The sequence below is a fragment of the Mauremys reevesii genome, linkage group 2 (genome assembly GCF_016161935.1).
Source record: "Mauremys reevesii isolate NIE-2019 linkage group 2, ASM1616193v1, whole genome shotgun sequence".
NCBI classification, from domain to species: Eukaryota; Metazoa; Chordata; order Testudines; family Geoemydidae; genus Mauremys; species Mauremys reevesii.
In genome coordinates, this window is record NC_052624.1 from 159,329,650 (window position 1) to 159,353,579 (window position 23,930).

Here is a 23,930-nt window from a genome sequence, read left to right on the forward strand (position 1 = left end):
CGCAGGAGCAAGACACGGGCATGAGGAAAAGTCACTGATTCACAGTGCTCACGATTTTCCAGCAATGTGATTATGAATAGACATGAGCTGATTTAGCACGGGCTTTGTAACTAACAGGAAATGGTTAGGCTATTGTTTGTACAATTTGCATGAGCTAATCTGCATTCAAAGAATGGGTACAGATGTATCAAAGAGCATAATAGACTCATGTTCTAGCAGACCTGTGTGGCTGACTGCCTGCTCAGGAGGTGTTGCCAGTGAAATCTCCAAGGGCCAATCACTGGAACAGGCACACTGTGTATTGCACATCACAAGCTCGGCTGAGGGGCTCTGAAATGGCAGTGCCCTTAGGGGACATGCAGTTCTGCATTGTCCCCAAGCAGCCCCTGGCAGCTGGGGAGATGATGGGGTAAGCTTTCTTCTCCGACACAGCAATGTGAATCTGGAATAGCTGCCCTGAGATAATGGTATTACTCTAGATTGACACAAGTGTAAATGAACAGAATTTGGCCGACGGTCTTTGGTGATGTCTGCTATTCCGTTGTTTCAGTAGTTCGTCGTGTTCACAGGAGGAATTTTTGCTGAGCAAAATGCCAAGCAGTAACAAAGGCCTAGTCCGTACTAGATGAGTGCACTGGTTGAACTAAATCAATCAGAAAATTGATCCATTATACTGGGGAAAATCCCTAATCCAGACGTGCTAAACCAGTTTAATTTCACTGTAACATACTGACTCAGCTGAACCTGTTTAAATAAAGGTTAAATTGCCTTAAGTGTATCTATATTAAGGGTTTGTATTAGTTGAATTAGATTATTTTTTAATCTGTTTAGTTAAACCAGTGCATATTTCTAGTCTAGACAGGGTCAAGGAGCAGGAATCGTGAAAAGCATCAGGAACCTGCCTACTCCCATGCTTGAAGATAAACATCTGCTTAAGTGCTGGATTGGGGCCTAGATGGTGTTTTTGTTGTTGTTGTTGTTGTTTTAATCCTTTCAGTTTTAAAGTGCTCTTAGTAACAAAAGTGTGGAGTGTTTATTGTGTCACTCTCCCTGGATACAGCTGCGATTTCTTGTCTTACACTGCAGAGCTACTGGAATAGTTTAGCTTGTGTACTGAAGTACTGACCTTGGAACCTTGCAAGAGCATCCAGAGAGAGACACTTCGGCTGCCTTATCAGCTTTAGGATTCTCTTCCGCACATATAACAGATGGGGCGGCCCAACAGCAGTAGGAGCTTGACAGGCAGCAGTTTGCTAACACAAGAGAACAAATACTCATAGTTTTTTTTTAATGCAAAACTGAATCCTGACCCTGTGAAACACATTTTTCCACCCCCAAAAGAATCACATTCTGATTGCAAGCCAAGGAAACTCTGCATGGAGTTGTAGCTTTAATACATAGACATTTTATATGACAGCTAGCCTCAACTATACACTGAAAGCGATTGACAGATATTTGTGCATCAGTAGGAATATTGAACAGCAGCTCCATGCGATTCATTTTGCATTTACAAAACAGAACATGAATAGCTAGGTACCAGGCCTGAGGGGAAAATACTCCTCACTGCACACGCATCACCATAACAAATAAAAGTGAAGTTTGCAAATGGAAAGAGACAGTATTCCCATCTCGCCAGCCGTCTCACTCATCCCATGCTTTGCAGACTTTGTTCAGAGGGGTGATTTTATCAATATCCTGCAGGTGAAGTCCCTGTTTCTGGGCCTGTCCATTCTGCAAGGGGCAGGGGGCTTTGGCATGCAGGTTCTTGAGGCAGACGGAGTCAGAGGATTCCCTGTCCGTGAAGATCTTGTTGCGAGCGCTGAAGCCACTGGTGCTGCCCATTACCTTCTCCGAATAGGCCCCGTGATGCCCTATCTCTTCCGAGCAAACTTGGAACTTGAAGGCTGCCTGGAAGCCCCGCTTGAAGTTCTCATTGAAGTAGCCATAGATGATGGGATTGACGCTGCTGTTGGAGAAGGCCAGCCAGTGCGCAGAGGGGAAGATGTAGCCCGTCAGCAGGTCGATCTGGTCGTCATCCAGCTTGGTGTAGTCTGTGAACAGCATCAGCGTCCACAGGGGCAGCCAGGAAAGCATGAAGAGCAGGGCCACCAGAATGAGCATCTTGATTACCTTGACCTTCCGCCTGGAGACAGCAGCACTGCAGCACTCCTGGTTCTCCACCCTGTGCTTGCTCACCGGGCCCGATGACCTGTAGAGTTTGACGCCAATCCTACCGTACATGACCATGATGAGGGTCAACGGGGCCACGTAAATGTGGGCAAAAAGGATAGTGGTGTACACCTTGCGCATCTCGCTGTTGGGCCAGGCCTCGTAGCAGGAATACAAGGGGTAAGCCAGGCTCTGGTTGTCATTGTACACCATGTAGTGATCCTCAATCTGCACCACTGTGAGCATGACAGCAGAAGGGCACATGATGGTGATGGCCAGGACCCAGATGACCGCGATGGTGTTCAGGGCCTTGAGCAGACTGAGCTTCGATTTAAAGGGGTAAATGATGCAGCGGAACCTGATGCAAAACCAACACACGGGTAGGTGAGTTCTACTGAGAGAAACTTCCACAGGGCAAGACCCAAAAGGAGTCTAAGCACAAAGCAGTACCGGGTTCTCCTGGGACGTGGTGCATGATTACCTTGGGCCAGGGAAACCCAACCACTTTTTGACAAAAATGGATATTTTTCATGAATTTCTGTTTGATCAAAAAATCCATTTTCCATCATTAAAAAAACAAAACAAAAACACACCACCCCACCACCTTCCAGCACCATTCCCCTTTCAGAGGAAAACGTTCAACCAGCTCTAAAAATAACTTTTTTTCTTAGGACAGAGGGGTTGCCAGATTAGCTCAGATCAGGAGTCCCTCTTGCCCAGTGTCTCACCTCTGACGGGGGCCAGTACCAGCTGCCGAAGGAGGAAGGGTAAAAAAAACCTGCAACAGGCATTTATGGAATCACCTGCTCAGAGGACCATTTTCTTCCTAACTCTTATCAGTTTGAGGCTGGCTTGTGCCCAGAAGCGGGAAGGTAGAACCAGTGGCCTACTCTTCCATTCCATCTTATCTGGAGTTTGCAGGTTCACTCATAAAGTCAAACTCCCCCAGTTAACCTGCAGCATAAGATTGCAAAACAAGGAAGCCAGCATTTGATTGAGGTAATTGTCTGCCTTTGCCACATTGTGCTGATGTGAATGGCTGTGAGGAGGCACACAGCTCTGAATGATTAAAACGTATGGGAGTGGAAATAACCTTTTGATTCTGGCTGTTCCTTACTTGAAACAATTTTGGAGTTATTAATTCAGCAGTTCCATAACTGTTCTCCAAGTAATGAAGTTTTTAATTAAACTTAGTTGTCTTGCAAAAATATCAGCCTTTGAAGCCGTTCACGCTCAGCGTAGCGTCACAAATTTCAGACATGAAAAGCCTCGCATTAGAACTGGATGGCTCAGGGACTGATAAAGGGAAGAGGAGCAGCCCCAGCAGCACACAGCTCTGTCCTGCCCCTCGTGCTAGCAAGTTCTAGCTGATGGCTGCTCAGGGCCCATTGTGTGGAAGGCGCTTGGGGCTTGCATGTGGGCAGGCATCCACTAGGCAAAAGCCACCAGCAGAACTGGCCTGGACTGGCAGCATAGCACCTAAGGGCAGGCCTGCCCTTGGAAGGCTTGGCCAGTCCTGCTCTGCTGATGTGCTATAGCAGCCAAGCACTCCCAGTGTGGACACAGCGTACACCAGAGCTGCGCTTTAGATGCTACTGTCTGGCTCAGGGGTAGGCAACCTATGGCACGCGTGCCGAAGGCGGCACGTGAGCTGATTTTCAGTGGCACTCACACTGCTCGGGTCCTGGCCACCACTCTGGGGGGCTCTGCATTTTAATTTAATTTTAAATGAACCTTCTTAAACATTTTAAAACCTTATTTACTTTACATACAACAATAGTTTAGTTATATATTATAGACTTCTAGAAAGAGACCTTCTAAAAATGTTAAAATGTATTACTGGCACGCAAAACCTTAAATTAGAGTGAATAAATGAAGACTCAGCACAGCACTTCTGAAAGGTTGCCAACCTCTGGTCTAGCTCATGCCTGCCTCCACCCCCACCACCCTGGCTTTTGCCAGCACACCTCTGTTGGCCACAAATCTCACCCCTGACCAACAGAGCTATGCAAGCAAAAGTTCTGTGATGTCGATCCGGCCTAAGGGCCAAATGCTCGCACCGCGCAAGGTTCCCCCTCAGCACCTTGGCAGGGCAGTGTGGGGAAGGTGGCGTGGCCGCACCAGATACTGCGGGCACTGTGGATAAAGAGCCTGCTCCAATCTCTCTTTCCCCATTGATCTTAATGAGAGTCGGAAGGGGGTTCAGAGCCCTGGGCTTTGAACCTGGCAGTTGGCACCAGATTTTCTTTATTTAAAGTCGGGGGCGGGGGGGAGAGTGAGCATCCTTTTATGCAGCTGCAGCTCCACTTTCCCTCATGCAGCCTCTTCTCACCTGTCCACAGCAATCGCCACCAGCGTGAAAACAGACGAGGACACAGACATGCCCTGAACCAGCCCACTCATCTTGCAGATTCCATTGCTGAAGGGCCAGCCTAGCAGAAAACAATCAGACACGGGTCAGTGTCAGTCCGGGGGAAGCAGAAACTCGTCAAACCCAAGAGGTGCAGTTTCAACTCAGTTGCTGCACCATGAAACGCAATTTGCTTTCCCCAGGGGAGATCACATGATAGAGAGATTGAGAGAGGATGTTGTGGCCCAATACAACACTAATTGCGGGCTGCAGCTGAAAAGAGTCCAGGCAGCTTGCACATTAAGCTCCTACTCTGCAGAGAAGCTGTTGGGGGTGATATCATCCTTAGCAGCTCTTCTCTGTCAAAGCAGCAATGGTCTCACTACAGGAACTCAGACAAGTTACAGAGTGGTAGCCGTGTTAGTCTGTATCAGCAAAAAGAATGAGGAGGCCTTGTGGCACCTTAGAGACTAACAAATTTATTTGGGCATAAGCTTTCATGGGCTATAACCCTCTTCATCGGATGCATGCAGTGGAAAATACAGTAGGAAGATATATATACACAGAGAACATGAAAAAATGAGTGTTGCCATACCAACCATAACGAGACTAATCAATTAAGGTGGTCTATTATCAGCAGGAGAAAAAAAACCTAGTCTCTAAGGGTATGTCTACACTACGGGATTATTCCGATTTTACAGAAACCGTTTTTTTTAAAACAGATTGTATAAAGTCGAGTGCATGCAGCCACACTAAGCACATTAATTCGGTGGTGTGCGTACATGTACCGAGGCTAGCATCGATTTCCGGAGCGTTGCACTGTGGGTAGCTATCCCGTAGCTATCCCATAGTTCCCACAGTCTCCCATGCCCATTGGAATTCTGGGTTGAGATCCCAATGCATGATGGGGCAAAAACAGTGTCGCGGGTGATTCTGGGTAAATGTCGTCACTCAATCCTTCCTCCGTGAAAGCAATGGCAGACAATCATTTCGCGCCCTTTTTCACCTGGATTGCCCTGGCAGACGCCATAGCATGACAACCATGGAGCCTGTTTTGCCTTTTGTCACTGTCACCGTATGTCTACTGGATGCTGCTGACAGAGGCGGTACTGCAGTGCTACACAGCAGCATTCATTTGCCTTTGCAAGGTAGCAGAGATGATTACCATCCCTATTGCACCATCTGCCATTGTAAATTGGCGATGAGATGATGGTTATCAGTCATTTTGCACCGTTTGCATTTGGAAAGTTGGCAATGACTGTTATCAATCCTTTTGTACCGTCTGCTGCTGTCATGGGTGCTCCTCGCTGGCCTCGCTGAGGTCGGCCGGGGGCGCATGGACAAAAATGGGAATGACTCCCTGGGTCATTCCCTTCTTTATGTTTTGTCTAAAAATAGAGTCAGTCCTGCCTAGAATATGGGGCAAGTGTACTAGAGAACCAGAGAGCACAGCCGCTCCGTGTCAGAGCCCCAGAGATCCCACAGAAATGATAAGCTGCATGCCATTCTAGGGGGTGCCCCTGCAACAACCCCACCTGTTGCTTCCTTCCTCCCACACCCTTCCTGGGCTACCGTGGCAGTGTCCCCCCAATTGTGTGATGCAGTAATAAAGAATGCAGGAATAAGAAACACTGACTTTTAGTGAGATAAAATGAGGAGGAGGCAGCCTTCCGCTGCTATGATAGTCCAGGCAGTACAGAATCTTTTCTTTAGACATGAAAGGGGGGGGGGGGGCTGATGGAGCTCAGCCTCCAGCTGCTATGATGAGGACTGTTACCAAGCCTTTGTACCATCTTCCGGGAATGACCAGGAGTCATTCCCATTTTTACCCAGGTGCCCCCAGCCAACCTCACCGAGCAGGGCCGGCTCCAGACCCCAGCACGCCAAGCATGCGCTTGGGGCGGCATCCCGCGGGAGGGCAGCAGGCATGCCTGTGGAAGGTCCGCTGGTCCCGCGGCGCCGGTGGACTTCCCGCAGACGTGCCTGCGGAGGGGCCGCTGGTCCCACGGCTCCGGTGGAGCATCCGCAGGCACGTCTGCGAGAGGTCCACAGGCGCCGTGGGACCGGCAACCGGCAGAGCGCCCCCCGCGGCGTGCCGCCCTGCTTCGGGCGGCAGAAATCCTAGAGCCGCCCCTGTCACCGAGGCCAGCCAACAGTCATTTTGCACCGTCTGCCACCAGGAAGGGGATGCTGGTGTTCAGCGCTGCAGCACCCCATCTACCAGCGGCATGCAGTAGACATAGGGTGACATTGAAAAAAGGCGAGAAACGATTTTTTTCCCTTTTCTTTCGGGGGCGGGGAAGGGTGTAAATTGACAACATACACCCTGAAACACCTGGGAAAATGTTTCTGACCTTCAGGCATTTGGAGCTCAGCCAAGAATGCAAATGCTTTTCGGAGACTGCGGGGACTGTGGGATAGCTGGAGTCCTCAGTACCCCCTTCCTCCCTCCATGAGCGTCCATTTGATTCTTTGGCTTTCCGTTACGCTTCTTACGCAGCACTGTGCTGAGTCCCTGCTGTGGCCTCTGTCTATCATAGCCTGGAGATTTTTCCAAATACTTTGTCATTTCGTCTTCTGTAACGGAGCTCTGATAGAACAGATTTGTCACCCCATACAGCGATCAGATCCAGTATCTCCCGTACGGTCCATGCTGGAGCTCTTTTTGGATTTGGGACTGCATCGCCACCCGTGCCGATCAGAGCTCCATGCTGGGCAAACAGGAAATGAAATTCAAAAGTTCGCGGGGCTTTTCCTGTCTACCTGGCCAGTGCATCCGAGTTCAGATTGCTTTCCAGAGCGGTCACAATGATGCACTGTGGGATACCACCCGGAGGCCAATACCGTCGATTTGCGGCCACACTAACCCTAATCCGATATGGTAATACCGATTTCAGCGCTACTCCTCTCGTCGGGGAGGAGTACAGAAATCGGTTTAAAGAGCCCTTTATATCGATATAAAGGGCCTCGTTGTGTGGATGGGTGCAGGGTTAAATCGGTTTAATGCTGCTAAATTCAGTTTAAACGCGTAGTGTAGACCAGGCCTTAAGTGCCACAAGGACTCCTCATTCTTTTTTCAGACAAATTAGTATCTTATATTTGTATATGAAATGTCCAACTGAGAACAGTTGGCAGATCTGGGAAGCGATAGGGTGCAGTCCTGGCCAATCATGGGTGCTGCAGGTTAGGATCGAAGGGCACTGGCAGAGCTGTGTGAGGGGAGCTGCAGGACAGATATTAAAGGCATTGTCAAAGCAGTTGTCTGGAAGCCCAGAACTGGAGCAGCAAGCCCTGTGGGTCAGGATTGATGTGACTTAGCAGGGCTGTGTGGGAGCTCTGGACTTGCAGTAGCAGAGAGTTTTCACTGGCAGAGCTGCCAGGGTCACTGGGCTGGCAGGAGGCACAGCAGGTCTGGACTGGTGTCTCTTGGCAGAGATGTGTGTGGGAAGTTTATACAGTATTTCCTCTCCCTGCACCTGGCAGCACTGGCAGCCCCTCACTCCAGTGAGCAGAGAATTCACTTACCAGTTAAAGAAAATGAGATGCATTTCTGTGGCCCATTTAGCATCCCAGTATACTTAACCCTCCAAGGACTTTGGGTGCCAGCAACCATGGAAGCTTCAATGTGTTAGACAAAGTCATTGTTTTTTCCAGGCTCCAAGCCCGAGACCACACAGATGCCAGCTGCCTCCTGCCTGACCCCTCCGGCAAGGGCATTATTCCAAGTTGCTCCTGGGCCAGAGCAGGAAGCGCTTAGCCATTCACCCCTACCCAGGCCTAGGCAGCACAGGAGAACAACCCCGTGTGCTCTAGAGGGGAGGGAGCTGCTGTGCTCAGCAGACACTTAATGAAGCCTGAGGTAACAGTACTGATCCCTGTGGAGAGTCCTGGCCTGGGGACGGGCCCAGCCGTCACCGGGCCAGCTCAGGAATGCAAGAAGAGACTCTCTTGACCCATTCTACCATGTGCAGCAGCCCCACAACTTCCCTTAGGAACCAAGGAGCTGATCCAGAGGTCGCTGGAGCCAACATTTGACATCAGCGGGCTTTGGATCAAGCCTGTGGCACACACAAAATGCCCTGCACAATTCGCCTCATCTTGCCAACAGCATGGAGCAGAGCAAGTGGGCTGATTTTTCAAAGGTTCTGAGCAGCTGCTGATCCCATGGAAGTCAGTGGGAACTACAGGCCCTCGGCCCCTTTGCAAACGAGGCAGCATTTATTTAGAAGTCTGCCACGAGGCATCCAGGTTTGCAAATGTTGGCTAGATTTGCAGCACTCGTACAACCTTAAATGATCCCTGTCTCGCTCAGGTGTTTACACCTTTGGATGCTCCCAGTGGAGCTGCATTGCCTGTGTTCCTAAGGCTGCTTTAGGTCTTAGTGGGTTCCTTACTCTTAGTATTTATTAGTCAATTTCCTTCTTCAAAGGAATTAATAAGTATTAGCTGACACCTCCTCTCTGAGGCAGGTGCCTATGTAAATGGCCCAGAGCAGTGGAGTTATGTGCCTGAGAACGCAGAGAAATCTGGGATTGCGTCAATCTCATGCTCAGAGCTCTCAGCAGTGCCTCTCTTCCCATTAACTCTTGTAGATGGGACAGTGCTGGGGGTCTGGCCAGCACAGAGAGCACTCAGTGTCACCCTCTCTCCTTACCTGTGATTAAATTGTCCACGAGTGTGGTGGGCACACAAAAAATCCCAACCAGCAGGTCACTGATGGCTAGGTTGAGGATAAAGAGGTTGGTGACTGTTCTCATCCGGCTGTTCTTCAGCACAATGAAGCAAACCAGACTGTTCCCAACCATGCACAAGGCGAAAATAAACAAGTAGGAGATTATATAGATAGCGGCAACAGGTGGGGAGTGCTGGTAGTAGGGCAAATATGTCAAGTTCCTTTTATGGCTCATTAAAGAAGAGATCGTCTTGTTGATTCTGCCTTCTGACTCCATCCCGGGGCCATCCATGGCCTGGCAAGGATTTTGCTCAGCTGTGAAAGACCATAGGAGAATTATGGGAATTTCAGTGTTTTGACAACAGAAGTTTCAAGTTGGAAGAAGGTTTGTGACAAGACACTCAGAAACAATGGGTATCGGAATGGTGCAGATATAGAGACTGAGATAGGCATGTGCAGAGATAGATAGATGGCCCTGGAGATAGATGCAGAAATGGGTATAGGTGGAGCGGTGAAAGATAGAGAAATGAGAGAAGGAATATTTGTACAAGACAATTTCCCCAGATATGTACAAACCAGCTTGGAATGTGTCAAGTGAAGTAAACAACTTATTAAATCATAGGCAGAACATTAATGGGAGAGGCAAGGCTGAAGGGAAAATCCACCCAGCAGAAAAGTCATCTGTGTAATTGGCATTCCATTATTGCATTTGTGTAATTAGTTTATGTACATAATGAGGGTGAGCACAATGACACCACAGGAGTGGGTGGCATAGTTCTGCTGTGTAATTATTATGGCTTTTAATGAGCAGGTGCCACAATAAGACCGATCCTCAGCTGGTGTGAATTGCCAGAGCTCCACTAAGCCAATACAGCTCTGACCATCTACAGCAGCTCAGGATCTCCCCTTCTGTTTTCAGACTAATTCCATCCCTTGCATTTCGAGTGGTTCTCTTCCCTAAAGGAGATTTGCATGCAAATTGGCTCTCAGTGCCTGACTTATCCGCGGATGCACATTGCTCAACAAGGGAGAGAGTTAGACTCTCAACAGCACAATATCTTTTGCAAAGCAGACAGCAATGAGGCCCCCGTGAGGGGATGGAGCAGCAGGGGCAGTTGAGCTCTGAAGGAGCAAAGGGCTTTGGTTTTGGGGTCGCTAATAAGGGCTCTAGGTATTTTGCCACCCCAAGCATAGCAGGCAGGCTGCCTTCGGCGGCTTGCTTGCGGGAGGTCCCCGGTCCCGCGGATTTGGCGGCACACCTGCGGGAGGTCCGCCGAAGCCGCGGGACCAGCAGACCCTCCGCAGGCATGCCGCTGAAGGCAACCTGCCTGCCGCCCTCGCGCTAACCTGCAGAGCGCCCCCCCTGGCTTGCCGCCCCAGGCACGCGCTTGGCGTGCTGGTGCCTAGAGCCGCCCCTGGGCATGCCTCCACTGCAATAAAAGACATGCAGCAGAGCTGAGGCTGGCCTGGGTCAGCTGACTTGGGCTCGGGCCGCAGAGCTATAAAATTGCTGTGTGGACGTTCAGGTTCAGGCTACAGATATGGCCTGGCCCATCCTTTCTCCATGGCTTGTCCCACTTTTATTGCCACTGCATGTTAAAGAGCAAAGGACTTATAATAATGGGCATGTAGTGAAGAAAGGAACGCAAGCATCCTGCTCTGGTCCTTCATCAAAAGAGAGAGTGCCTCGATACTACAGTGAGAGATGATTTACAGAAGAGGTAAGTAGCTAGGGAGAGATTTTTTGTATTGCGCATAACAGCCTCAAACAGTGATCAGAGCTCCATTGCACTAGGCACTGACAGCCCCTGACCCAAAGAGCTTGCAATCTAGATAGATAGGGAAGCTAGATAGATACAGGAACAAATTATTAAACAATCATTGTTTGTTCAAACATAGAGGAGAACAGAGTTATAAGGAATAGCCAACAGGGATTTGTCAAGAGGAAATCACGTCAAACCAACCTACTTTCCATCTTTCACAGGGTAGCCAGCCTAGTGGGTGGGGGGAAGGAGTATCTGTGTTTATCTTGATTTTGACCCAGTTCCACAGGACGTTCTCATAAGCAAATCAGGGAAATACGGTCTAGATTTAGTTTCTATAAGGTGGGTGCACATCTGGTTGAAAGGAGTAGGTTTTTGTCACACTAGGTGGGAGGACTTCTCAAGTAATGTCCCACAGGGATCTGTCCGGGATCCGGTGCTATTCAATATTTTCATTAATGGCTTAGATGACGGAGTGGAGCGTAGGCTTATAAAATTTGCAGATGACTCCAAGATGGGAGGGATTGCAAGCATGTTGGAGGAGGATTTGAATTCAAAAAGATTTTGATAAATTGAAGAATGGGTCTAAAATCAATAAGATGAAATTCAATAACAACAAGTGCAAAGTACTGCACTTAGGAAGGAAAAATCAAATGCGCAGCTACAAAAAGAGGAATAAGGAGCTGGGCAGCAGTACTGCGGAAAACATTTGGGGAGTTAGAGTGCCTCTCATGCAGAAGGAGTCAATTTGGGGGCTGTATTAACAAGAGTGGAGTCCCATTGCTCCTGTGTGTAAGACATGGGAGGTAATTATCCCAGTGTACTTGGCACTGGTGAGGCCAAGCTGGAGGACTCTGTCCAGTTCTGGGTACCCCACTTTAGGAAAGATGTGAACAAACTGGACAGAGTCCAGAGGATAGTAACAAAAATGATAAAAGCTTTAGAAACCCTGATCTATGAGGAAAGGTTGAAAGAATTGGGAATGTTGAGTCTAGAGAAGAGAAAGCAGGGTGGGGGTGGGGGGCTGATAACAGTCCCCAAATATATCAGAGGTTATTATAAAGAGGATGGTGATCAATTGTTCTCCATGTGCACTGAGGGGAGGGCAAGAAGTAATGGGCTTAATCTGCAGCAAGGGAGACTGAGGTTAGATAATAGGAAAAACTTTCTAACTCTCAGGGTAGTTAAGATCTGGAACAGGCTCCCAAGGGGCGGGGGGTGGGATCACCATCATTGGAGGTTTGTAAGAACAGCCTGGACAAACACCTGTCAGGGATGGGCTAGGTCCATCTGGTCCTGCCAAGGGCAGGGGGCTGGACTCGATGACCTCGTGAGGTCTCTTCCAGCCCAGTATCTCTGTGGTGGATGGATGGAAAGATGCCTGCATGCGTTTGAATGAGATTTTCTACAAAGTTTGCATCCAGTGAAAATACAAACTGGACTCCTGCCCCTACCCCCCTTACAGGAGATGGGCTACATGGGACATAATAGGCCTTTTTCATCTCTGTCTCTTATTCGCCAGCTGAGTTGTCCCTGAGCAAAGCACTGTGTTACAGTGGGAATTCTATGAGCATCCTATGGAGGGGCACCAGACGGCAGTTCTGGGCTGAGAGAAAGCCCTGAAAGCTTTGGCTGGATGAAGGGTGGGTTCTGGGCTGTCGGGTGCTGTCAGCTCACTCCGGGGAGATTTCCAGACACTTGCTCTAAGCCCTGTCCAAACTCCCTCCCCCAGCCACCCCTAAAAGCCGAGGGCAGGGTCACACTTTCAGGCACAGCTCCGAGGAAGGGTGAGTGGGGATGCACAAGGAGCCTGGTACTCAGAGAGCTTCCTCTGTGGCACAATGACTCCCATCATCCCCTCCTGTGCCCACCGGGGCGCTGGCAGTGAGAGCCTTTTACAGGTGCGGCATAGTCCCCGTGCAGCCAGCCAGCTCCCATGGGCCCCACGGGGAACCAGGGCTTCGCCCGCTTGCCCACTCGCTATCCAGTTACTCCCAGGGAAGCATCCCTGCATGCCAGGGCCCCAATTCATGTGACCCTAATGCAGGCCAGGCACAGAGCGTGTGATAGTCCTTACCCTCCCCCTCTCCCCCCAATGCACACACACCCTTGTGCAGAAGGCCCGGCATGATCAGGCCATTGATCTTTAACTTTCTTGGCCATCCTGGTGCTGCCCACATGCTAAGAATTGTCTGCCCAACACCTCATCCAAATGGCTGAATTCCTGGCGTGGACCATCCCAGTCTGACCCCCACTGTCTGGCAGCATGTAATTCTCTCCCCCTCTCTGGAGCTACAATGCTTTCCCCCGGGGAATGGCACACACCCCACTCTGCAGGGCAAAGCCAACCAGACAGGAGCCTCTTCCCCTTCATGCGACTGGCTCCTCCTTATGCCTTGTTCCAGGGCACTCAGGAGTTCATCTAGGCTGTCCAAGTTGCACCTCTTTTTGAAGTATCTCCCGCGTGCACACATTTCCCTCCCGTTGGGAACAGAACCGCTACCATCGGCACCAAAGAATAAGATTACAGGTGGTCTGGAGATCAAGACATGCAGACAGTTATCTATTCTCACTCAACCACCTGGAGTAAAAATGTTCTGCTGCTATAAGCCGAATCGATAAACACAGAGCGGTCATTGTCACATCCTTCAGAGCCCTATTCAGCTGTACAAGAATACAAGCAGTTCCCTTGTCTCCTTAGACTCCTTCCACATCTAAGGCTATAGCTCCGCTCACACAGCAAGCACCTACACTCATGCTCTAATTCTATGCACAGGCTGAATGATACAGAGCCCTGTAGTTAACCGGGTGCTCCAGTGAATTGATTTGGACCCTGAAGGAAGTAGAAATAGATCATGTTCATCTGATAGAGCTTTCAAAGTTCCAACATTTAGGGCATGTTTTTGTCTGATCCAGGGAGGGGTTTGTTCTGATTCTGAGAAGTTATTAGTGCAAATTCTTTCACTGAGTCTCTTTCTGCTTTGTTGATCAATGACCCCTCACTTACTGGGAAACATAAAATACCTACAATATCTATTTCTTCATCATTTTTTATATTGGGGGGGGAGACCGATTTTGCATCTGTTTCAGCTGCCAGGAGAATAGCACCACTTCTCCATAGGGCAGCTCTGCAGAATATCAGGAATTATTTAGTTTCTTACCTGTGTCCTCTAGGAGTTGATGGAATCCTCCTTTCAGGCTGGCAGAAGAAGCTACCAACTTCCCATTTAAAATCTTATATTTCCAGGACAAGAAGAATGGCCGGTAAAAAAAGAAAAAGGAAGACAGGTCTGATCTCTAAATTATCTAAGCTTAACCCCTCAATCCCTGGTGGAAATAAAATGCAAGCCTGTTCTGTGGTGATAGATGGGAGGTGCAGTTGTTTCTAATATGCTTATCTGCCTGAGCTCAGACTGAATGCAGACTCCTAGGTCCCCTTTATTATAAAGACAAGAACAGTGATGTCACTGAAAAGGCTTCAAAATGCAAAGAGACCAGTTGGAAGGACCTCTTGGTGTGAGTCTCTCTGTCACTCTATCTCTTCTCCCTCCTCCTCCTTAAAGAACCCATTCCTTCTCACTCTGCACTTGTTCAAATCTTTTGGTATAACCACATGTTTTTTAAATGTCCCCCTTAAAGAGGCAAGCTGGTTTAAATCGAAGCATCGCATGGAATCACAGTGGGTTAGAAAGCTCAATCCTGGCTCGATCGTGCTGACATGTTTATTTTGGCATGCATGGAAAGTGTGGGGATGTAATTATTCTTTTGAATAACAACCCCTTGCCTGCCTCTTCATCCCAGCCTCTCAAAGCGCTTTACAGACACTCATCGAATGCCGTAGCCCCATGGGGAGGTAAGTATTATCCCCTAATGTACAGAGCGGGAACCGGGGCACAGAAAAATGCCTTGCCCAGTAGAAAGCAAAACCCTTGTCTCCCAGCCCCCTGCACTGAATGAATGAGCTCATCAAGCTTATGATTGATGATGGGCCAAACAGCTCTCTGCAGCTTGTGCAAGGTGCAAGTCCAGTATTTTCACCCCCTGATAAATGCAAGTGCCCCTGATGTTTCCTCCTCTTCTCCCGCCCCCTCCCCCCCGCAACCCCACAGAGTGTTTCAACAGCATTAGCTTTGGATTGAAATCTGCTGTACATTAAATGTTGTTTGTTTAAGTGTTGCATAGCTTCACAGCATCCTTGAGCTTGTCTAGCACATAGAGTCACAGCATGTTGTTCACTCTGATGTTGGATGCTAATTGAGCCTGGGAAGGTGCAACTGTATCATTCACACAAATTGGGACGTGCAGCTCGGAAAGTTCCTTCCACCAGGAACGTGCTGAAGAGGAATGCAGGCTCAGTGGAGGCAACTGGGATGGGGAAAAGGCACATTTAAAATGTACACATTCAAAGTCCTCTAGAATATATACCAAGAAAACAAAAACACTTAAAGGTTTCCTTTCCTTCCTACCTCTGAGTCTCTGCATAGTTTTGCACTCAGCCTTCTGTCCCTTGCAGTGGAGTCATTTATGGACTTAGGTTGAAGTGAAGTAAGGGAGCAGAACTTAGGACAATCATACCAATGAGTGTTATTTAATTAGGTTCTGCCATCCTTGGCAAGGCACGCTAATGCTTTGGCTGGTCATATGAGCATTTCCCAGGGGAAATTACAGCCAGACCTGTCCTCTTAACCTCAGTATATACTGGAATGAAATTTAGCAGATAAATCTGAGGCAGGTTAGGCACAACACTCATTTTTCTCCTGGCTGTTTTAACAACAGAAGCCTATATACTGAAGTGAAATATCTAGGCTAGAGAGAGTTATTTGTCTATAAACAAATGCAAGAAGTATGATGAATAAACCGGAAGAACTGGAAGTGTTAGTACAATAAGATAAATTATGACTTAACTGGCATCCCAGAGACTGGGTGGGATAAATCTCGTGACTATAATATAGATATAGAGGGGTCTGGCTTATTCAGGAAGGACAGGCAGGGAAAAGAGGGAGGTGGTATTGCATTATAGGTCAAGACTATATACACTTGTTCTGAGGTCCAGAAAAGGGTGAGAGGCAGACCAGTTTAAAGTCTCTGGGTAAAGATAAAATAGGGAAACGCAAGGGTGACATCCTGTTAGGAGTCTACTATAGGCCACCAAATTAAGAAGAGGAGGTAGATGAGGCATTTGTAGAACAAATAGCAGAAATAACCAAAACACAAGACCTGGTAATAATGGGGGGACTTTAACTACCCAGACATCTGTTGGGAAAGTAATATTGCACAATACAAAATGTCCCATAAATTCTTGGCATTTATTGGAGGCAACTTCTTGTATCAGATAGTGAAGGAAATAAGCAGGGGGCAGCCCTTTTAGACCTGATTCAGACCAATGGGGAGGAATTGGTAGTGAATCTGAAGGTGGAAGGCAGTTTGGGTGAAAGTGACTGTGAAATGAGAGATGTCATGCTTCTAAGGAAATGACGCTGCCCCAAGCAGCGGAGCGGCGGACAATGGTCCCGTGTGGCTCAGCGCGGCTGCGGCTGCGCCCGGCGCGGGAGGGCGCAGCGGCGCGGACGGAGCGGCCTGCGCTGCGCGGCCGCTGAGCGGTCGCGCAGAGCGGGGGCTCAGCGGGGGCCGCGGCGCCGCGGCAGTGCCGCAGCCGCCTCGCTCCGCTCCTCCGTGGACGCGGGCATGCGGCGGGCGCGCCTCCACCGAGCCAAATGCCAGGCGCCCACGCGCCGCCGCGCCGCGCTGCGCGCGGCGCTGTGTCTAGAGCCTGAAATGAGAGAGATGTCATGCTTCTAAAGAGAAGGGGAGTGAGCAGCAGCAGGCAGGACATGGGACTGGGAAAAGCTGACTTTAACAGATTCGGAGAACTGGCATGCAGGATCCCATGGGAAGAAACTCTAAGGCATAAAGCAGTTCAGGAGAACCAACAGTTTCTCAAGGAGACCATATTAAAGGCACAACTGCAAACCGTCCCAATGCAAAGGAAAGACAGGAAGACTAGTCAAAAGCCAATATGGCTCCATCTGGAGCTTTTTAATGACCTGAAAAGCAAAAGGGACTCCTACAAAAAGTATAAACATGCATGAATTGCTAAGGAGGAGCCTGAAAAAGAGCACAAGCTTCTATGGACACAATCAAAACTGCCAAGGCAGAAAATGAGTCATGTATAGGAAGGGACATAAAATGCAGTAAGAGGCTCTTTATACATTAGAAGCGAGAGCAAGACAAGAGGTCCTCTACTTAGCCAGGAAGGGGAGACAATGACTGATGATATGAAGAGGGCTGAGATAGTCAGTGCCTATTTTGCTTCAGTCGTCACTAAAAAGGTTAATGGTGACCAGATACTAAACGCAATTCATATTAAAAACAAGGCAAAAGAAATGCAAGCCAAACTAGGGGAAAGAACAGGTTTAAGAATATTTAGATAAGTTAGATGTATTGAAGTTGGCAGGGCCTGATGAAAGTCATCTGGAGTACTTATGGAACAAACTCAGAACCGTTAGAATCTTTGAGAACTGCTGGAGGACAGCTGAGGTCCCAGGGGATTGGGAGAAGGGAAAACACAGTACATCTCTCTAAAAAGGGGAACAAAGAGGATCTGGGGAACTGTAGACCAGTCAGCCTAACTTCAGTACCTGGAAAGATACTGAAACAAATCATTAAACAATCAATGTATAAGCACCTAGAGGATAATAGGGTTATAAGGAATAGCCAGCATGGATTTGTCAAGAGCAAATCACGTCAAACCAACCTTATTTCCTTCTTTGACAGGGTTACTGGCCGAGTGGATGGGGGGAAAGTCATAAATATGAGATACCTTGATTTTGGTAAGGCTTTTGACACAATGCCATATGATATTCTCATAAGCAAACCAGGGAAAAGTGGTCTAGATTAAATTACTATAAAGTGGGTGCACAAGTGGTTGAAAACACATGGTCAAAGAGCAGTTATCAATGGTTTGCTGGCAAACTGGAAGTGCCTCTAGTGAGGTCTCACAAGGGCCTGTCCTGGGTCCGGTACTATTCAATATTTTCATTAATGACTTGGCTAATGGAGTAAAATTTGCAGATGACCCCAAAATGGGAGGGGTTGCAAGCACTTTGGAGGACAGGAGTTGAATGACTTTGGCAAATTAGAGAATTGGTTTAAATGCAAAAAGAGGAAATTCAATAAAGATAAGTGTGAAGGAGGGAAGGAAGGAAAAATCAAATGCAAAACTACAAAGTGGGAGATACTTGGCTGGGTGGTCGTACTGCTGAAGAGGGTCTGAGGATTATAGTGGAAGACAAATGGAAGATGAATCAACAATGTGATGCAGTTGGAAAAAAGGTTGATATTCTAGGGTTTATTACCAGGAGTCTCATATATAGGACACAAGAGGTAATTGGTGCTGGTGAGGCCTCCACTGGAATACTGTGTCCAATTCTGGGCACCACACTTTAGGAAAGATGTGGATAAATTGGAGAGAGCCCATAGAAGAGCAACAACAATGATATAAGATTTAGAAAACCTGACTTGTGAGGAAAGGTTAAAAAACTGAGCATGTTTAGTCTTGAGAAAAGAAAACAGAGGGGACCTGGTAACCGTCTTCAAATATGTTAAGGGTTGTTGTTATACAGAGGACAATGATCAATTGTTCTCCATGTCCACTGAAGGTCGGACAAGAAGTAATGGGCTTAATCTGCAGCAAGGGAAATTGAAGTTTGATATTAGGAAAAACTTTCTAACTCTAAGGACAGTTAAGCTCTGGAACAGGCTTTCAAGGGAGGTTGTGGAATCCCTGTCACTGGTGACGTTTAAGAACAGGTTGGACAAACAGCTGTCAGGGATGGTCTGGGTTTACTTGGTCCTGCCTCAGCACAGTGGGGTGGACTTGATGACTTCTCAAGGTCCCTTTCAGCCCTACAGTTCTATGATTCTGTGCTATTCTTATTCATCTGTGTCCACATCTTTCTTGAATCTTACCAAACCAATTGTCTTAGTAATATCAATCCATAACCAGCTCAGAGCTGACTCTGGTATACTTCATTCTGAAAATATACTGACCATCAACATGGTAAAAATAATGGGCCTGACTTTCAAAATTGATCAGCATCCAGCAGCCTGAGAACAATAGAGAGCTCCCCTGACAGACACACACACCCCTAGTGGGAACAATGGGAGCTGCTGGGTGCTAAGCAGTTTTGAAAATCTTGCCGTATGTATAATGATAATACATGGCACAAACCTGAACTAACCTAGTAACCTTCATATGTCCTTGTAAAATCGGCATTTTACAGATGGGGAAACTGAGGCAATAAATGGTTAAGTGGGTTGCCCAGAGTTACAAAGGGTCATTCAGAGTCAGGATTAGAACTCAGGAGTTCCTACAGCCTAGTCCTGTGAGTGGACCACTCAACTGCCATTCACACACACAGAATACACAGTTAGGCTGGATTCTGCCCTCTTTACACATGCCCCCAATCCACATGAAATGCTATTGAACACGCACATCCCTCGCCATGTCTAATCTGGGGTCTGAGCCATGGGTAGCTAATGCCAATGCTTTTATAAAGTAAGTGCATAATTGCCATTTTTCAAAGCAGGGAGAGCTTGTGCTAAAGGATCCAGAAACCAAAGGAAGCCCTAAATAATGAAAGAGCTCATCCGCATACTGCATCGCAAATGCAAATCACCCTGGTGTCCTGGGATTTTTCACTTAGACCATTGGCAACACCGTCAGTTTGTCAGGTTCATAATTAATGTTCAGCTGAGATCTGCGTGCCAGCGATGGGCTACGAGATCACAGAGCATATCCGCACAGCCTTCAGTGTAGGCGGGTCTGAGACCAGCCAGATGCTTGGAGTCTGGCAGCAGTTACTCTCAGCCTGATGCCTGTGGATTGCTAGAGTCACTTGCTCTAACTGCTTCTTGCCCAAGGGCCCTCTTCCTGCAAGACAGAATATACTAGCCTCCTATCTAACCATGTCATCTTTATTCCTTCCCTACTCCCACCCTGTACTCTATGCCTCTGCTGTCCTGATCTTTACATCGATTCTATGCTGTGTGTGGCAGGACAGCTGGCGTTATTTATATGTGAGGTCTGTTCTCATTAGATGTTACTGGAATTTGTAACGCCGGTAGTGGTCCTAGCTGAGATCAGACCCCATTGTGCTAGCTTGCTGTATATATACTTAGTGAGAGACAGTCCCTGCCCCCAAATGACTCACAGTCTAAATAGACAAGACTGAGAGAATTGAAGGATTATCACCCCTATTTTACAGGAGGGGAACTGAGGCACAGATAGATTAAGTGATTTGCCCAAGGTTGTATATGTGTGTGTGTGCGTGTCACACACAGAGAGAGAGAGAGGGATAGAGCACTATCATAGTTCAGGGGAACAGTGAGCACTGCAGTCTTTGGTGCTTCTCCAAACCAAACCCCAAGCACTGAACCATCATGGTTCCCCTGTCATGGGTTGGTAATGGTTGCTTTAAACCATGGTTATCAAGAGGCTTTACAATAAACAATTTGTTCCTAGAACCAAAGTGTCTAGGGAAAGGTTGGGAAAGGCCTATCACGTAACAGGTGCTACCACAAATAAAGAATGTAAAAGGGGGGTGGGAGGGAATCCCCCAACTCTGCAGCACCGTGACCCTCAGTCTGCATAGCTGCACCAAACCACACTGCCCCTGCTTGCTTTACTATGTGCTGCCCAGGGACTGAGGTTTGCACTCAGGTGTGTTTGTGAGATGAATGCAAAGCTGATTCCGAGGAGACGTGTGGTGCCTGGGAGGTGCAGGAGACCAGGCAGGGAGGCATCAGGCTGGCAGGTGCTGTTTGTGGCTAATTGGTATTAGTGGAGTAGGTATCTACATGTGACTGACCGGAGCTGGGCTCAGTTGTATTTTCCAGCAGACTCAGAATGCCATTGGTAGTGAGCAGGACGTGGTATGCCTTAAATCACCAAGGATGAAATGCAGCCTGGTGCAAAAGTCTGCTTGAGGCCCATGAGCCCTGTGTAAGCCTTCAGACTCCAAATCTGTCCCAGTCCAGGCACATTCTGTCACTGACTCCCACAGTATCAGGGTTTGGCCTTCATCGCTGGGCTCAGCTGGTTCCCAGAATCTTGGGCAGGTTCTTGGACAGGGGTCGCTACACCCCATCTGTATGGCCTGGGTGCCACAGAGGGTAATGTCCTTGTGGGGAGCAGGAAAGTGGATAGAAATAAAAATGGCTATTTCTCCTTTACAAAACCTGATTTTCTGCATGTGAGGAGCAAACATGCCCCGAATCCAAGGGCTTTAACCATGTCTCTTGGGGGTCACGGCTGTGGCTTCAGTTTGGGATTAACTGGGAAAGAACTGACACACATTCTTCTGGCACACGAAGCAAACCCCTGCCTGCAGGTTGCTACTTCCCCACCAATGTGAGATTTGCATTAAGAATGGGCGTGATTCCTCACAGCCTATCACCTTGGGCCTGTGCAAAATGGGTGTAAAATGCTCCCATGCTTCTGTGGGAATGTTTTACCTTTGCTTTTCACAGATATTAATAATGACACAAGGGTGCTATGCTCCATTGCCCGACACCATGTTGCAGCCCTTTGCCCTTGTGCAGACTGGGTGTAAATGCTCCCATTCTGGTTTGTGCACACTATGCACAGGTGAAAACGCCTACCTGTGGGGCAAGCCCCAGGTGCAAGGCAGGCTAGCTGCAAAGCCACCTCCTTGTCCTCCTTTAACTCCCTCCTTAGAATCCTTCTCCAGCATGGACCCTACAAAAAGCTGGGCAATGGACAGGCAGCTGGTGCTTGTCGTGCTGACTGGTACCAGCTCAGTGGCACTTTGTGCCCCCTTTGTTTGTTGTTTGCTCCCGATGGCCACACTCTTACACTTAGATGGCAAGCTCTTTGTGGGAGAGAACGTCCCTTTGCTCTGTGTTTGTGCAGCGCCTGGCACAATGGGGCCCTGATCCATGACAGGGGCCCCGGGTGCTACCACAATACGGGGGGAATCCGACCCGATGTATGCACTTGATGTTCACCCTCGTGCATTTTCACTCTCCTATATGATGGAAACGAGACTGCAAGAGCCATGATTGCATGACAGTGCCTTAGTTCATTTAACTGTACCCACTAACAAAGGGAAGTTAGTTTTACGTTTTGCTAGCCAGCCTGTTGCTAAGGTGGCTAATTACAGTTATTTCATTCCTCACCCCGTGCTGGTGAGGGAGAGCTCACTCCATTCTTTAAGTCATTTGGATTTGAGTCATTGTTTTCTTGATGTTTTTCTGTCTGTAATCTGAAATGTGCAGCCAGCTCCTCTAGTGCTGAAGCTCCCTCATAAAAAGATTGCAGTAAATAATAATTAATCCGATCATATTTCAATGCTGCCTAAATCCTACAGGTTTTCAAAATGGTTATAAACATAGGTGCTAAATACTAAACATCCTCCTACAAAGGTGTTCCTGTAGGATAGCTGAAATGCCAGACCATTTTACTGTGTTATTATTTATTGGCATTTCCAAGGCACCCAACATCAGCAGAGGACAGAGCACCTCACACGCAGTTCTCTCAGCCCCCGCCAGGTACCATTACCGCCATACTACCACTCGGGTAACTGGGGCTCTGGACAGGGCAATGACTTGCCCGGGGTAACAGAGAAAGGTTATGGCAGCGCATTGAGCAGAATCTAGATGGCCTGACTCACTGGTCTCCATCTTAAACACCTGGCCCTGATGCTTCCCCAGGAAGGTCTGATTTGTTTTGAGAGTCATCACTGACATTTCTAGGACCTGATTCTCTATATCTCTGCACCTTGTATTGTCACTGAGACCAGTGCAAGGTGAGTGTAAACTCTACCGTAGCATTTTGCATGGACTTTGCACTGGTGTAAATGACTGCACAAGGCACAGGGAGACTCAGGCCCACAGTGTCCAAAAAATGCTGCAGCTCCAGGGGAAGATTAACCCAACTGTATTATCCCAGTAGCCTAGGGCCCTGCTAGAAAATACAGTAGAACCTCAGAGTTACAAACAGTATCCTCCTCGGGACTGGAGGTTGTTCATAACTCTGAAATGTTCCTAACTCTGAACACTAGAAAAGGTTCAGAAAAGAGCAACTAAAATGATTAGGGGTTTACAACTGAACATTGAGAAAGATTAAAGAGGCTAGGACTCTTCAGTTTGGAGAAGAGAAGACTGCTTTTAACTATGATAGAGGTATATAAAATCATGAGTGATGTTGAGAAAGTGGATAAGGAAAAGTTATTTACTTATTCAAATAATAAACTAGCCTTTCCAAATGAAATTAATAGGCAGCACTTTTAAAACAAATAAAAGGAAGTTCTTCTTCACGCCCCCTCAGTCATCTTGTGGAACTCCTTACCTGAGGAGGTTGCATACTAGGACCAAATGTTAAAAGTTGACTGGATAAATTCATGGTGGCTAAGTCCATAAATGGCTATTAGCCAGGATGGGTAAGAATGGTGTCCCTAGCCTCTGGCAGATCGATCTGACCAGGATGAGATCTGAGATGATCATTGCCTGTTAGATTCACTCCCTCAGGGGCACCTGGCATTGGCCACTGTCGGTAGACAGATACTGGGCTAGATGGACCTTTGGTCTGACCCGGTACGGCCTTTCTTATGTTCTTATGTTCTAAAATGTTATGGTTCTTCTTTCAAAAGTTTACAACTGAACATTGACTTAATGCAGCTTTGAAACTTTACTATGCAGAAGAAAAATACTGCTTTTAACTATGTTAATTTAAATGAAACAAACACAGAAACAGTTTCCTTACTTTGTCAAATCTTTTTTAGCCTTTCCATTTATTTTTTAGTAGTTTACTTTTAACACAGTATTTGCTTTCCGCCCCCCCCCCCCCCTCCATCTCTGCTGCCTGATTGCATACTTCCGGTTCCAAATGAGTTGTGTGGTTGACCGGTCAGTTCATAACCTTGGTGTTTGTAACTTTGAAGTTCTACTGTAGCAT

At 47.8% G+C, this 23,930-nt stretch overlaps 1 protein-coding gene across 1 annotated transcript; it reads right to left on the reverse strand.

Moving 5' to 3' along the window:
* Positions 1 to 1,335: 1,335 nt before the first annotated feature.
* On the reverse strand, positions 1,336 to 22,206 carry LOC120398493 (neuropeptide FF receptor 1-like). Its single transcript, XM_039525964.1, has 5 exons — positions 22,154 to 22,206; positions 14,116 to 14,188; positions 9,174 to 9,506; positions 4,502 to 4,601; positions 1,336 to 2,527 (listed from the first exon to the last, which is right to left on the reverse strand). Exons 3-5 carry the CDS (start codon positions 9,481 to 9,483, stop codon positions 1,642 to 1,644), a joined length of 1,296 nt encoding a protein of 431 aa, XP_039381898.1. The 5' UTR covers positions 9,484 to 9,506; positions 14,116 to 14,188; positions 22,154 to 22,206; the 3' UTR covers positions 1,336 to 1,641.
* Positions 22,207 to 23,930: the final 1,724 nt, after the last annotated feature.

What these genes read in the sequence shown, in the direction of transcription:
- LOC120398493 (XM_039525964.1), bottom strand. Translation starts at nt 9,483, where the DNA reads ATGGATGGCCCCGGGATGGAGTCAGAAGGCAGAATCAACAAGACGATC. An exon ending in CGTGGACAATTTAATCACAG is followed by an intron (nt 4,602 to 9,173) that starts GTAAGGAGAGAG and finishes GTTTTCTGCTAG; the next exon opens with GCTGGCCCTTCAGCAATGGA. An exon ending in GTGGCGATTGCTGTGGACAG is followed by an intron (nt 2,528 to 4,501) that starts GTGAGAAGAGGC and finishes GTTTTGCATCAG; the next exon opens with GTTCCGCTGCATCATTTACC.